Source organism: Phalacrocorax carbo, chromosome 13 (genome assembly GCF_963921805.1).
Source record: "Phalacrocorax carbo chromosome 13, bPhaCar2.1, whole genome shotgun sequence".
In the NCBI taxonomy this organism is placed as follows: Eukaryota; Metazoa; Chordata; class Aves; order Suliformes; family Phalacrocoracidae; genus Phalacrocorax; species Phalacrocorax carbo.
In genome coordinates, this window is record NC_087525.1 from 8,485,994 (window position 1) to 8,501,083 (window position 15,090).

Here is a 15,090-nt window from a genome sequence, read left to right on the forward strand (position 1 = left end):
TTATGATTTCTGAAAAATGGGTTTTAGAGGATGCTGTTACTATTTTTACTGGCTATTTTGTTCCCACTAGACCCAAGCTGCATGCTTTGTTGCAAATTTCCTTGTAGCCACAGGAGCTAGAGTCCTTTCATTGTCATTTTTCATCTTTGGCAGTGATGCCAGTTTACTTCCCTCACCAGTCTTTAGTTAACCGATATATTTTGTGCCAGAAGTGCAGCATTTGACATCTAGAAAGCTGCCTAAGAGTTGACCTCCAAGGATAAAATAAATGTAATTCACCTGCTGTAATGCTACAGGATGTACTGAATATCTCAAACAGCAGAAAAATGTGCCCAAGGCTACAGTGAGTCAGTCACTGAGACAGCTGGAATTGAAATTTAGGAGCTCCTTGTTCTCTCTACTGTAATTATTATTTATTTTACCATAGTGAAGATGAGGTCTCTTCAGGACCTGTCCCTTTTGTACCGCATACCTTGTTTACAAACAGAGAATAAGGGACATTCATTAGAGAGGACTGTAGTCTTTTAGCAGAAAGTTTAACATCTGCCAATAAGAATTATTTTCAGGTACAAGGTACAACATGCCAACATTCAAGAGGAAAATAAATTATTTTACAATTACTTGTAATTAAATATTGCTTTATTAAAATGGCTGGAAAATATTCTTGCTTTACACTTCAGATATTTATTTTACAATTTTTAATTATACTTACCACTAAGGTTCTCCAACAGGAAATTTAATAGATCCATGAATCCTGAGAGCTGTATAAGACTAAAGTTCATTTCTTTAGCCCACCAAAATCCCGCGGTATAATAATCTAGCAAAATAGCTTCCTTCAAAGAGGTCTTTAATTGTTTAAAATTCAGAAATTCTTCCAGCTTTCTAGAAGAAATTGTAGAGTAAAATAATGAAATTAAAAAATAAATTACAGATTCCAAAGTTTAACTTAGTCTACTTGCAATGATATTTATAATATTTACTATATTTATGTTACACATATATGTATATATCTTCCTGGAACTTAGCTACATCAATTTCTAGATATGAACATTTGTGATCAAAGCACATAGCAACTGAGAAAAGTAAACAAACACCTACAGGATTCAACAGACACTATTGAAATGTTAAGATACGATTAATAAATAACAAAAATAAGAGCATTACAAACAACAAAGAGAAACACACTGAAAATCCCAGAGCAAAATCAGTGTTTGTTCAGGAAGGGGTTTGTGGAATGAAATGGAACAATTAGACTCCACTTTCTACTACCACTCTTTCACTCTGGTTGAGAGTTTTACATTACTAAAAAAATCTTGTTTCCCTTTCAAGATTATTTTTCATGTAGCCTCTGAAGAAAAATTACATTTGAAAATTAATGTAAATAATATAATATGAAATTACTGAAAGAACCTAAAATATTTAGAAGTTTAAATTCCATTTTCATAATGGTCAGGACATTTAAGAGCCTCATCCTATTTTACTGGCATGCTGTGAAAATTTTTCCACTTACTTTTACTTGAAAAAGTAATGAAAATATACACTCCTTTGCAGATCATGCTGTTGCTGACACATTTATGTCTACTCTATCCAAACATAGAATTAGTTATGTCTTTTATAATAATTGTGCACAATTTTCCACACGCAGGGAGGGGATCAGGGCTAGGACTTCAGTTTGCAGTTCTTCCAGTATAACTTCAGCCATGTCTCAGGCAGTTAAGTTTTACATTAAAGCAATCCTTGGCTTCTTAACTATACCTGACGATACAGGTACCGGCTGTGATCACAGTTTCCAGTCCCCTGTAAAAAAGCAAAGTCTTTTCCTCGCCCCTGCTTCTCAGTCTTCCGAAGAAGGACATTAATCTCAGACCTACTGATAGGCAACCATTAGTTTTTCAGGGCTTCCACCAAGCCAGTAGAGATACACTGTCAAATAAGATGAGTTTCTTTTTTTAATCAAAGCCTCAATAGCTAACAACACAAAGCATTTAATCCAATCAGTTTTGTTTAAAACATGTATTCCTTTTTTCTGCATGACAAATATGTATGGCTGTACACATGCAAGTCGGTTAAAAACACTTAACTGTGTACTGAAATAGAAGTGGAATGTGGCCAGCTGAACTTTCCAAGGTTTGAAACGCTCCATATCCTCTGTTTCAGAAGCTTCTGCCAACTCTGTGTTTTCATAATCAGAGCTTCTCAGGGATTTAGATTTTCTGCGATGGTGTTAACAATGCCAGTACTCATCGTTTCAATATTCTGTAAGGCATGTCACTGACAACACTGTGTATAAATGACTGGGAAACGATGGGGCATTTAGATTTCCTAGTTACCCTGATTGCTATTTCTTACTTCATGGAAGGTACTCAGGCCCTATGGAGACAGACAGCAGCATAAAACTCCATGATAGATGGGAATGCAGGACATCCAAATTCTCAGACTGAATCAGATCTGTTCTGATTTTCTAACCATAGCTGTGGCCTTCAAACTGCTCTTGTGTACAGACATGATGCACCGTGGTAAACTAACAAAATTTGAGTGCTGCTGCTAAACCACATAGACAGCATAAAATACCCTGTAACTATCCTCTTTTCAGTCAGACAAAGTATATACTTTATGTTCCACTTGTACAGTATATATGTAAATACGTATGTGATCAGCTGTGACTAAGAAAAAACGTACGATCTTTCAACGCTTTTCTTTTTAATCTTAATGAGAAAGTTTCACAATAAATTGCGTCATTAAGCACATTTTAGTCTCCAGTGAGCTGTACGCTTCAGTCTCCTCTAAAATAAGAGGCCTATTGTGCAAGGGAAAACAGTAAATGAAAGAATTTTTTTTTTTATTACTTGATGGGAACAAATTTTCCTTCCAGTTTTTTTTTTAAAAAAACCCAGAGAGAACTTTTATTTTCCTCAGAACAGTGACAAATAGGAGGAACAGAATATATTTCAGGAATAATATCTTAATATCTATTAAATGATTCATTTATTCAGAGGGACAAGGTTGGATTTTTCATTCCCCCCGCCCCCTCCCCCAAAACTAGTCCAGTGCACCAGCCCTTTGGCTTTCAGTTCACTACGAATTTGCTGGGGGATGCAAGGGCTCCTAAATAATTTGGGCACTTCTGAAAAATCCCATCCTTAAAATATAAGTCTAGACCTCAGGTTGAACTCCTGGCCTCCTATATTTAGCTGCTATTAAGCACTAATAACAAGGGAGAGTGTTGCTACAGGAAAGACAAGTCTTTGGCTGCCTCCTATTTCCCCAGTGCACCATAATGGCTACCTGCTAATACCTCCTTAAGCTTTCCATCCCCTTCTGAACTTGTAAAACCTTTCTGATTCTTCAATAACTCCTGTTACAGTACAGAAACTTAAATGTGTCAGCAAAAAAGTTACTTACAAAAAAACCCTCACTGTTGGCCTGTTCTAGTTTACATATTAGTATTTCATTTATAGTGTATTTAATACTATTGTAAACTGAGAAACCATATTAATATGAAATATCAGTGGAAAAAAAAGAGGAGTCAAAGAAAAATCAAGAGATATAAAAAATACAATAAAACAAAGTAGATCGGAGATCAGCAGTATTTCTTCCTATCTTTCATGAATCATATTAAATATCAATGATTTAACTGAACAATTAAAGACTAATGATGCAAACATCACAAATGGTCTATACTTTTAATTTAATTTTAATGGTTCTAGCATTGTTATCATTGCCCACTTACTTTTGAAGTCCTTCTACATTTTGTTCCGACAAAGCAGTAATTTGGGAAAGAGAAAGAAATGTCCGATTAATAATCTTCTTTCCACCTATGGCATCCTGATCTTGGTCTTCGTCCTACACAGATATGTGTATATGAATATAATTTTAAAAGGTTTATTTTATTATGTCAGTAACTTATCCAAACAACATTTTTATTTTGAGGAAGTATGCAAGGGATTAATTCAGCCAATGCCAAAAATCTAACACAGCTATAATTACATGGCAGCAACACAATACCCTAACACATTTGCACTAGAGAAAAGCTAGGCAGATACATGGAAAATAATATTTTTATCTTAAATTCATGTGGGAACATACTGATATATTATGTGCAGCACAAGATTAAATTAACTTGCAAGTAAAAACAATAGAAATATAAAGAGGCAAAAAAAATATCCATGAATCTAGATTTGACCAACATGATACTCGATTGCACAGTAATTAAATTTTTAAATCAGTTTCTGTTTAAGATATTATGAGTACACATACACATTACCGTGCTATTTGCTCTTCACCCTGTACTTGATTGCATTTTCAAATTTGCTGTCTACAGTGACTCCTTCCCCAGCAAAAAAAAAAAAAACCGTCCAAGATGTTTGCTGCAACACACTGATACTCATCTAAGGATCTGACGCGGTTTCAGAGAAGGTCTATTAGTAATACAGTTCCTTATAGGAAATACATGTTACAGGGGACAACAAACTGAGCATGAACCAACAATGCAATGGTCTTACAAAAAATAGGAACACTTGATAATATTTTATTTAGTGGGTGTCACTGATAAAAAACATTTGACCAGAGACATCAGTAAGAAATCTATGAAATAAAGAGAACAGTGGGAAAAACCTCTGATTTTACAACAGAACATGTAGGTGACAAAGTAAGGTGTCAAAGCACGGTGTCAAAGCACATTATAAAATGTGAGACAAGCCAGACTCTTTCCAGAGGTGCAGGGAACAGGGGCCAATGGTCATTAGAATAGAACAGAACAGAATATTTCAGTTGGAAGGGACCTACAATTCATTAGCATAAGGAAAAACATTTCACTATGAAGATAATTGAGCATTAGAAAAAGTTACCCAGAAAGAAGCAAGAATCTCCACCCTTGCAGGTTTTCAAGACTGAACAGGACAAAGCCCTGGTCCACATTCAGCTCCGGCCCAGCTTTGAGCAGGCAGCTGAACCAGCTCATGTCCCAGAGATCCCTTCCAGTCTCGTGACTGCCAGTCTAATTGCCCTGACCTGCTTCTGCACCGGGACACAAAGAAGCCCGAGTAAAAACTGATCATAATTTACTCGTAGCAGGTACACTTCTACATCTGTGGGACTTGGGCTTTATAAAAGTGCAGCAAGGCAAAGCTTGCAGAATAATGTTTGTAGCTCACCTAGAGACAGACAGACAGAGAGAGAGAGAAAGAGAGAGAGAGGAGAGAGAGAAAGTGGAAGATTTTGTAACATGAGCTGATTTTTGAGCCTGAAGAGCATTGTTCTGGGCTAATAATTAACTAACTCTAGCATTGGTCAAGGAGAGCCCCCAAATAAAGCTACACTACTCCCCCTGCTGCTGCCAAACTGCAAGATATACTTAAAACTCTGGGACCAGCTGCATTGCAACATTCAAGACTGATGAAACAAGACTGAGAGCAACAAAGAACATTCAGCGGACAGAGTACTTTCACACATACTTTAATACAAAAAATTATGTTCTAAAAAATTATGTTCCCAGCTGTAAAGGTGTTAGTCTCAGATACAACGTCTCATCAGAACAATGGTAATGAAGTAAATGAAGGCTTCCTTCACATAGTTAGCATCATGACGTTAGTTTGCTTTTGTTTCCATTAGCAATAATTCAGGCAGTATAAAAGGAAGTACTTCTACACTCAGTAATGTTACTGTAATTGAAGCTGCATGCCCTAGCAAGGGAAAAAAAAAAAGAATTAATAGCTCAACATGCTAATACTATACAATATTGAAAGATATTTTTTAATAATTAGGAAAAACATTAATGCTTTCCTGAAGTGACCAGTGGTGTTAGAAACTTGTTGCACAAGAAATTGTTTAGAAGTAGTGAGAGCTGAATTAAAAGAATAACTGATATTGATGTTTTAGAAACTGAATTAATACCAGTTCATCTCTTCCTCTCAGGATGTCCAACACATAGGATACTTCACTATGTATTTTTGCACCATTATATAAATGGCATACTGCCGGTCAGTTAGTCAACCCCTTACCGACCACACTTCTTTACAAAGCAAAATGTTAACCTTTTACAGGTATCACCCCAGAATAGCATGAGGAATTTAGCACTGCATCAGAAAGAAAAGCATAAGAAGGTTCAAGGCACGGTTGTTTTGTTCTTATCAGGCCATCTTCCAGGTTCTCCTCTGTGGTTACAGGCCAGGTGTGAGTAAGAACAAAGGCTCTCCCATAACACTCTCAACTACCTGTACAACAGTCCTGCACCATTCAAGATCACCGCAATAGCCCTGTAAACAGAGGTGCATCAAAAGCCTTCTTTCCTCCCACTGCTTATATCTCGTGCTGTAACAAACAGGTTAGTAGGCAAAAAGTTTTTTGGAAAGCAACTTTTTACCTGAACTCCCAAGAATCTTACCCAAACTAATTCCTCACTGCTTCTTGAAAAGGATCAGGCAACATCCACCATGTCAGAAAAAGCTTGTCCAAGAAGGAATTTTCTCCTGCCTTCAGTATGTACCTGGCTTACTACAGCATGAAACTTTTTAACCCACATCGCACTGTCAGGCCCAGCACACTTACCGTGCTGATGCTAAGCCTCATCTCATTCTCCAAATTTCAAACAGCAAGAAGGGCCTCTGGGAAAACTTGCCGAAGTCTTAGTATGTAGTGTTGTATTATAGCAATATGTAAACTACATAAGATTACAAAACTGTATTTAAAAATAACTCTAGGTGCCTTGCACTCAGTCACGTATAATCTCTTTCAACACATGTAAACACATTTTAACACATTTAAAGGTCCTTTAGCATTAGAAGCATATTCTTTAACAACAGAAGTTTGCAGTCTAAACTCAAGAGATATTCAAGCTGTTGTAACTCAATATTGCAAATAAGGCTCTGTAATCTGCACATCCAAATCCAGCAGTTTACATGGCAAGGCGAATGCTTCCCATTTCTCTGTTTCATCACCCAGCATCTCTAACAATATTCCCAGCAGCAACACCCCTCACCAGTACACTACTATCTTTGTTCCCACTCAAGATAAGGATTTGTGGCACTGCTGTCCATTACAACAAGCACAAGGATCAGTTAAAAAGAAATAGGGTTCCAAATGACTGATGAGGAACTATGGGAGAGAAAGTACATAACTTAGAAAACTAGTTTTTAAAATTATTGATGTTTCTGTAATTTAAAAAAGTAGTGAAAGTCCACAAATCATTTGAACAATCCCATATCTGTGGAAAGTTTCTGGTTAGGCTGAACCTCCACACACACGACTAAAATCTTACAATTATTTTGACTGCATACCGTTTTGTCTTTTGATTGCTGTCTTTAACCACCACTGAAAATTCAAAAAGAAGTTATCTTCTATATGTGTTGACTGATGTCAAAGAATTTACTGCTCATTTTACTGTAAACTGTAGTGACTCGCTGAGGTAATCCAAGGTGAGTTAATTCTGGTAACATTGTCCTCACGTGTTGGGAAAAGAACCCCAAACCAATCCTCTCAATACTCCCAGCAGTAGACTCAACCTACTGAAATAGAGACTACTATTAGAGAATTATTTGTTGCTGTTTTCTTTTCCTTCAAAGAATTTTTAGCTGTTCTGAATGTATAATATGTTTCTGGCTGTTCAATACATCACTCCAAATGCTTTGGGCACTCCTTGTCAACAGCATCAGATCAAAACACCAAATCAGATATTCTAAACCAAAAGGATAACATCTTCCTTGAATCTCTCGGCCAGTGTTCACAAACCACCATGAAGCAGAAAATATTAGCAGAAGAGTGATATAGTTAAATAGCAAATTACAAAAACCCTCTGTGTTTGGGGGCGAGGGGAAGAACATTCTCTCAAAAACCCAAACCCCAAGTGAGTCATCCCTGGCTAGAAAAAATGCCGCTTGTCTGCAGTTTTGGTGAGGGCCTTTCCAGAGCGGCAAAACCTGGAAACACAACAATGGCAATTAGCACCATTGTTCCTGAAGGACAATAAGCTCGTTCTCTGGGATAAGCCCTCCGCAGTGGCTGAAGATGTTACTTATTTGCCTTTGTTTGGCAATATAACACCATGCTTTGTAAAATCATGACTTTCAAAAATATGCTCACAAAAGAATAGTTTACCAGCTCCCTTAAATGATAGCAAACACCTGAATTGTAAGGAACCCGAGATCCTCCTGTCCTCACTCCAACAGGGAAATTAGACTGGACTAAACTCTGCTGCCAGAGCTAGATAGTTTCCAGTACCCGAGCTAGTTCATTTAAAGCTAGCTCAGCTACCTCCGTCTGAGCGATACTGCTGACAGTAGTACAGATGTACCCTGAAAGAGCGTTGCGTATCAGTTACACTTTAATCAAAATGGGAATGAAAAAAACCCCCACACCAGCAACACAGTCTGTTATTTGTATTATTATACACATTTTGTTATCAAGCTGTCAAATACTTCAGCAGAAGCAGAAAATCTTGAAGCTGTCTACATAAATAGTTAAGGCAGAAACAGAAATGCATTCACTGTTCCTGTTTGTTTTAGAAAAGCCCCGCTTGTCCCCTCCCACAGTGGGAAGTTAAAACCAATAGTTACTATTTTTAGTCATAATATTTCTTCTGTTGTCAAACAAATAAGGAAACAAAAATAGTAACACTAATTTCAGCTATATTCAAAAGAGAAATAAGCAGATATGTCAAATGCAAAAGGTAAAACCTAGAGTGAAGGAAAGCTTTCAGAGGACTGTTATAAACAACAGATCCTGATAGTGCCCTTTTAATAACAAAATATGTTTCAAAAATTTCATGCAATCCAAACATCAAGATTTATGGATGGCCAAATGTATTATGACACTAAGCTTTAGTGATGTTTTCACAGCTGCAGACTACTTATTAGAAAAAACATGGTTAAAAATAAAGCAGCAGTAAGACTTGCTAAAATCAGGATTGAGACTTTCTAATATGCTTTCTGCTGAAAGTAATTACAAGTCTGAACATTTATGAAAATATTCAATTTAAATCAGAAGGAATTGTTTCAAGATCTAAGAAACAATATAACAAAAATAGTGGCAGAATACAGTGTTCCCTACAGCTGATGTCTAGACCATGCAAATCTAGCTTCAGCCAAAACTGAAGACTTTATAATTCATAAAAATGCACAATTCCACAGAGTTTACAATAAAAATGAATCATAAAGGATAGTAGGAAGTATCACAAAGGTAAGCTATCGTGTGTAGAACAACGTTCAATACGTAGAAAACAGAAAATACGCGGAAAAAAAAATCTTCTCTGAATTCCTCTAAATACACCTTTTATAAAGCCACGAAGTAAAAATGAATAAAATTTCAGCGGTACATTTCAAATGGATGTACGATATATTTTTGACAGGCTGTCGTTTCCCACACAGTACACCTTGTATCCTTTACTACGATCTGACTGCATTACCCCAGCGCTACGCTGTTCCAACTGCCAAAATATTTACAGAGAACACTAACAGAGAACGCTGTGAAAGACGCATATATTTTTCATAAAGCATTTAGAATACGTGGTAATACATTTCACATGGAAGCGGATTTATTTATTTAAGGAAACCTAAACGTTAAGCTTTTGTACCGACCATGGCTAGGGTAGCTTTGTGCCAACAGACGCAACACTTACACTGGCTGAAAGCAGTTAATCACCTCCACAGCAGTCACAGTAACTTCTCGGCCATCTAAGACAACAAAGCAGTTCAACCAGAAGAAAATTATCTCGTAGTAGCTACAGCTACACAGAAAGGCTTGAGGGAGAAATTCTGAGCTGAGGCAACACCTCACGCGTTCTTGGGAGGAATAACTTGTATTCTTTTATTTCTCCTGACACACAACATGAGATGAGTTGCCTGACTGTCAGAAATCACACCTCTGTCAACCAAGTCAAAAACTGCAATGCAAAAAAATAAAAGAAAAAAATAACCCAAAAATCGAGGAGGCCAAACACAAGGGAAAAAGCAAATATTGAGGAGAACAATGTGGATTTGCGAAATCCTGTAGAGCACTCTGGCTACCTAAAGCAACGAAAGATGAGGAATACAATCGCGATGCTGCTGGCAGCACGGTGTGAGCTTGCTTCCACCCCCTTGGAGCTCTTTGAAAGGAAACTGTACACGTTTCCCTCAGCAATCAGAATTTAGGAGGTTCCTACCACCAGGAAGAAGCCAAGAAACAGCCTAAACCCGAGCCCCTGTAGCCCACCGACCGACCACCGGCGAGGGCGGCGGGAGGCGCGCAGGTGGGTGGCTCTGCCCTAAGTTCTCTTGGGGACGACGGTTAGGCAGGTGCGCGTGCCCACGCTACATTTCTAACACCCCACCCTTTTACCTTCTCTGGAGCTTAGCGAAGACATTCAAAATAAAATTAAAAAAAAACCAAAACCAAACAAACACATAAAAAGAGAGGGTGCGAAAGCGCCGAGGCACCACCGCCACCCCAGCCCTGCCCTGCCCCCGCAACCCCGGCTGCACCATCGCCGCGGCCCCCCTCAGCGGCCCCGGTCCGGCGGGAGGAGCTGCCGCCGGTAGAACGGACGGGGCCGGGCGGGAGCCCGGGCCCGCCGCGGGACGACGGCCGCGGAGGGGAGTACCTGCCCCGCCGCCGCCGCCATGCTGCCCGCGGCCCGGCGTCGCCGTCGCCCGGGGAACGGGGCGGGGCCGGGCGGTTGGCGGGCGCGGGGCTCCTCCCCGGGAGCCAGTCGCCTGCCCTCCGCCTGGCCGGGCGCCATCTTGGCTCCTTGGCGGGCGCCCTCGGTGCTCCTTCGGGTGCCCGTGGGGTGTCGCTCGGAAAGGAGCCTGCGTGGTGAGGGGTCCGCCTGCCTGATGGATCCTCTCGGTTCTTCGCGGTGTGTCCAGCCGCTCGCTGCCACACTAGCTTTGGCGAACTGCGCAGTTCATGCAGCAAACACTACGGGTGGTGTTTGTAAGGAGGGCACAGGAGCGTAAGGACATGGCACACTTAAAAACAGTGCCATGGAGCCTGCGAGAAGACCAATCCCGGCGAGAAGGTGGCAGAGGAGGCCCAAGGCTCTCCTGCGCACCGATGCCTGTGCTACCACGGGGCCGATGCCCACGTCTGCCTTCCCCATCCAGTGACTGCCGCCTCAAGGCCTGCATGGAGAGACTTTATGAGCACTGGCACAGCAACATCATGCACCATGAAGCAATGTTTCCGTGCCCGCTTTCGTTTAGATCTTAACCGTTTTCCTAACCCAAATAGTGCCAATAACTACTGTAAGCATTGTTTGAATAACAGTCGTGAGGACAGATCATGCCGTTATACGTGCACTTAGCCTAACGACATCCCAACGTTTTCAGCTTCTTGAAAACCACATTTGAACTAAATACCTAAACCTAAATACAGCCCAACAATGGCAACACCAATTACTATAGCTCAGATGTCAGAAGACATAAATCAGCACATCTGTTGGGACCAATGGAGGGGTACAGAGTTACTCCAGCTAAGAACGTGTCTTTAAATGTTCATATTTTATGTACAATTTAAGAAAAATTTACAAACTACAGTAAGTGGAAGAAGAGACTGAAGTGCATTTTCATTACAATATACATCAGTATTTCTTGTTTCTCCTCTTTGTCCTATTCTTTTTTTTTTTTTAAATTGGAAGACTAATAAACTAAGCTATGCTGAAAAATTCTCTCTGTCAGATTTGTGTTGCATGCAGACTCACAGCAGCAGCAACAATTCAGAGTAATGGCACTTACCTGCAAGATCAGGTAAAATGCAAGCATTTGGTGAGTGAACAGTAATGAGAACAAAGAAAAAGCTAACTTATTTTGCAAAGTTTATTGATGTGCTGAGGGAGCCGGTATGACAAAACAATTTCTTTGCAGTGCCCCACATAAAGCAAAGACCTCCTGGGATTTCTGCAGCTGTTTCAAGGTCTGCTACTGTTTCTGAGCAGTTTGCAACTTTCTGAAGGTTGTCATCATCAGTTTCTTAAAATGTGCAAACCACTAAGTACAGTACCTGTGTCTTAGCTGGGTCACAAAAGAGGAGAAACTGCCCATTACCCACTAGGATTCCAATTTATAGTTTGAGATTCAACATGTACGTAACTCCTCTTCCTGCTCAAACACCCTGACCCTCACTGACACATGTACCCCAGTTGCGCTTCCAAAAGGAGTCAGAAATCTGTTTGAATGAGGTTCAGAGAGCTGGATCCTGCAGTGTTTTGTAGAATTATTCATAGTATTTTAAAGAATTGCTTAGCTCTGTGTAGAGCCCACACTGTGAATTCCTACAATTTGTGCCGTGCTCTATAGCTGACAGCAGTACAGCTGCAGTTACTTCCCCTTTTACTGTGTATATAAATCTAACCAAATAAGAACATTATTCAGAGCTGCAAGCACCGCACGCAGTATGGTGTAAAAACTGGGGAATTAAATGTGATATTTGGATGCAATATAACACAGTATACATTCATTCTGATGTTATCTAGTCGGTAACAGGTAGATTTTGGACTTTGCATTCCTCTGGTACTGAAAATGTCCACTGACTTCCATGAATGTTTTCAATTCGAAAGACATGGAGGCTCAAAGCCCTCAGAAGGAGTTAATTCAATTTCTCTTACTCAATATTAAAGGACTGTATTCTTTCTTACACAAAACCTGCACTGAGCAGGTTGAATGAAGCTGAGCACTGATTGAAGCTCAGCCCACATTTCCAGTACTGAGTTCCTAAACTTCCTACTTTTCAATATAATTTTTTAGATAGTCATTGTCACAAAGGTTAGATTTAAAAAAAGATACCAAGAAAAAAGATTGAACAGTAGTGTTAAGCCATTCCTTCTAATTTTATGTGGATCCTCCATGTTTACAAAACCTACATTTGTATGCACATTTGATCACAGAACTGGTGAACTTTAAACTCTGGTCTAATCCTTTCCAGGTAACCACGGTAGCTTTTCTGTGATTGCTAATGGTCACAGACACGCTGGGTCAGAGGAGAATAGCTCCTGCTGCAGAGCTCCTTCCTCTCCACTGATGTAGCTGTGTCAGATGCAAAAGTTCCCTGGAAGTGTCAGTTCCAGCATGTGTAATTTAGACAGACCATATTTGAAAATCGGGCCTTACGCAGTGTTACACACAATAAGTGCTCTTCTACTTACCTGAGAAGCAACCAGAGGTCAGATTTCTGAGGTTGTGTTGCCAAGGCCAGTATCACCTAGCACATGAGTACCTCAGAGTGAACACTGACCTCCTCTTCTTTCCATCTGTGATTAAAGCTTTTGAGCTCATGGTGCCTGGGCCACCTCTAGCCTGTTAAAGATAACCACATGGCCCACTTACACTCAGCCCTGGCAGGGTTCGTTCATTTCCATGAACGTGAAACGTCCGCTGCAATAAAACAGACCAAGTGGGTAAAGCCTCTGTAGTATGGAGGGCGATGGCTGAAATACAAACATGGGCAGGCTTGGCAGATTGACTATATCACACTCCCACAAACCTGCCAAGGCAAGTGCCATGTGCTCACCATGGTGAAAGCAACCACTGCCTGGCTGGAAGCATACCCTGTGCCCCACGCCACCACCCGGAACACTATCCTGGGCCTGGAAAAACAAGTCCTGTGGCGACATGGCACCCCAGAGAGAATTGAGTCAGACAAGGGGACTCATTTCTGAAACAACCTCCTAGACACCTGGGCCAAAGAGCACGGCATTGAGCGGGTGTATCACATCCCCTGTCACGCACCAGCCTCTGGGAAAATCCAACAGTACAATGGACTGTTAAAAACTACACTGAGAGCAGTGCGGGGTGGGACATTCAAGCACTGGGATACACATTTAGCAAAAGCCACCTGGTTAGTCAACACGAGGGGATCTGCCAACCGAGCTGGCCCTGCCCAGTCAGAACCCTTATGTCCTGTGGAAGGGGATAGAGTCCCTGTACTGCACGTAAAGAATATGCTGGGGAAAACAGTCTGGGTTATTCCTGTCCCGGGCAAAGGCAAACCCATTCATGGTATTGCCTTTGCTCGAGGACCTGGGTGCACTTGGTGGGTGATGCGGGAGGGTGGAGAAGTCCGATGGGTACCTCAAGGGGATTTGATTGTGCGTGAGAATAGCCAATAAATTAAATTGCATGATATTAATTGCTATATAATTTTATATCTCATCACTTCTATAGTGGCTGTGTGCCATGTCAGTGGTATTACAGTGAGAATCACCCAGGTTAATGGAGAATGAACTTTCATGAAAACCAAGCAAAGTAAAGCAATAACGGAACAAGAACTGGCTTCAGCATGCAACAACCCAACACCGCACACCACCTCTCCTGTTATGACATATGGAATGCAAAGCCATGGACTAAATGAACACAGTGAACATTTTATAGGGATGGCCCACAGACTAAGGGAGTGATCTGTGTGTGTATATTAAAAGGCAGGAAAAGTGGTGGTGATTAATTGGAATGTATCGGAACATGTGGGACCTGGACATGGCATAGATGGTATAGAATAAGGGGTCAATACTGTCCTGGTTTCAGCTGGGATGGAGTTTCTTCCCAGTAGCCAGTACAGTGCTGTGTTTTGGATTTAGCATGAGAATAATGTTGAGAACACACTGATGTTTTAGGTGTTGCTGAGCAGCGCTTACACTGGTCAAGGACTTTTTAGCTTCCCATGTTCTGTGGCTGAGAAGGGCCAGGGGTGCACAAGCAGCTGGGAGGGGGCACGGCTGGGACAGCTGACCCCAACTGACCCAAGGGATATTTCTTATCATACAACGTCATGCTCAGTGTATAAACTAGCCGAAAGCTGGCTGGGGGGCTGCTGCTGGGGGACCAGCTGGGCATTGGTCGGCGGGTGATGAGCAATTGCATCATGCATTGCTTACTTTGTATATTCCATTATTATTAGTATTACTATTATTTTATTAAACCGCCTTTACCTCAACCCATGAATTTTCTCACTTCTGATTCTCTCCCCCATCCCCTTCACAGGGTGGAGTGAGCGAGTGGCTGTGTTGGTGCTCAGTCGCCGGCTGGGGTTAAACCGCAACACCCTCTTAGTAACAAATGGATAATTTGTGAAAGCAACAGTACATTAGTCCTACATGGCTCTTAATAACGAGTCACGCATTATTGTACA

General features: G+C 40.7%; 1 protein-coding gene across 3 annotated transcripts in view; it reads right to left on the reverse strand.

Moving 5' to 3' along the window:
• Positions 1–15,090, reverse strand: part of CABCOCO1 (ciliary associated calcium binding coiled-coil 1) — a 236,694-nt gene that overhangs the window by 43,104 nt on the left and 178,500 nt on the right. For all 3 annotated transcript variants that reach the window (XM_064464761.1, XM_064464760.1, XM_064464763.1), the window contains 2 exons: positions 3,731–3,843; positions 713–882 (listed from right to left, as the gene is read on the reverse strand). In XM_064464761.1, the coding sequence (XP_064320831.1) occupies positions 713–882; positions 3,731–3,843 (283 nt within the window). The remainder of the gene's footprint in view (positions 1–712; positions 883–3,730; positions 3,844–15,090) is intronic.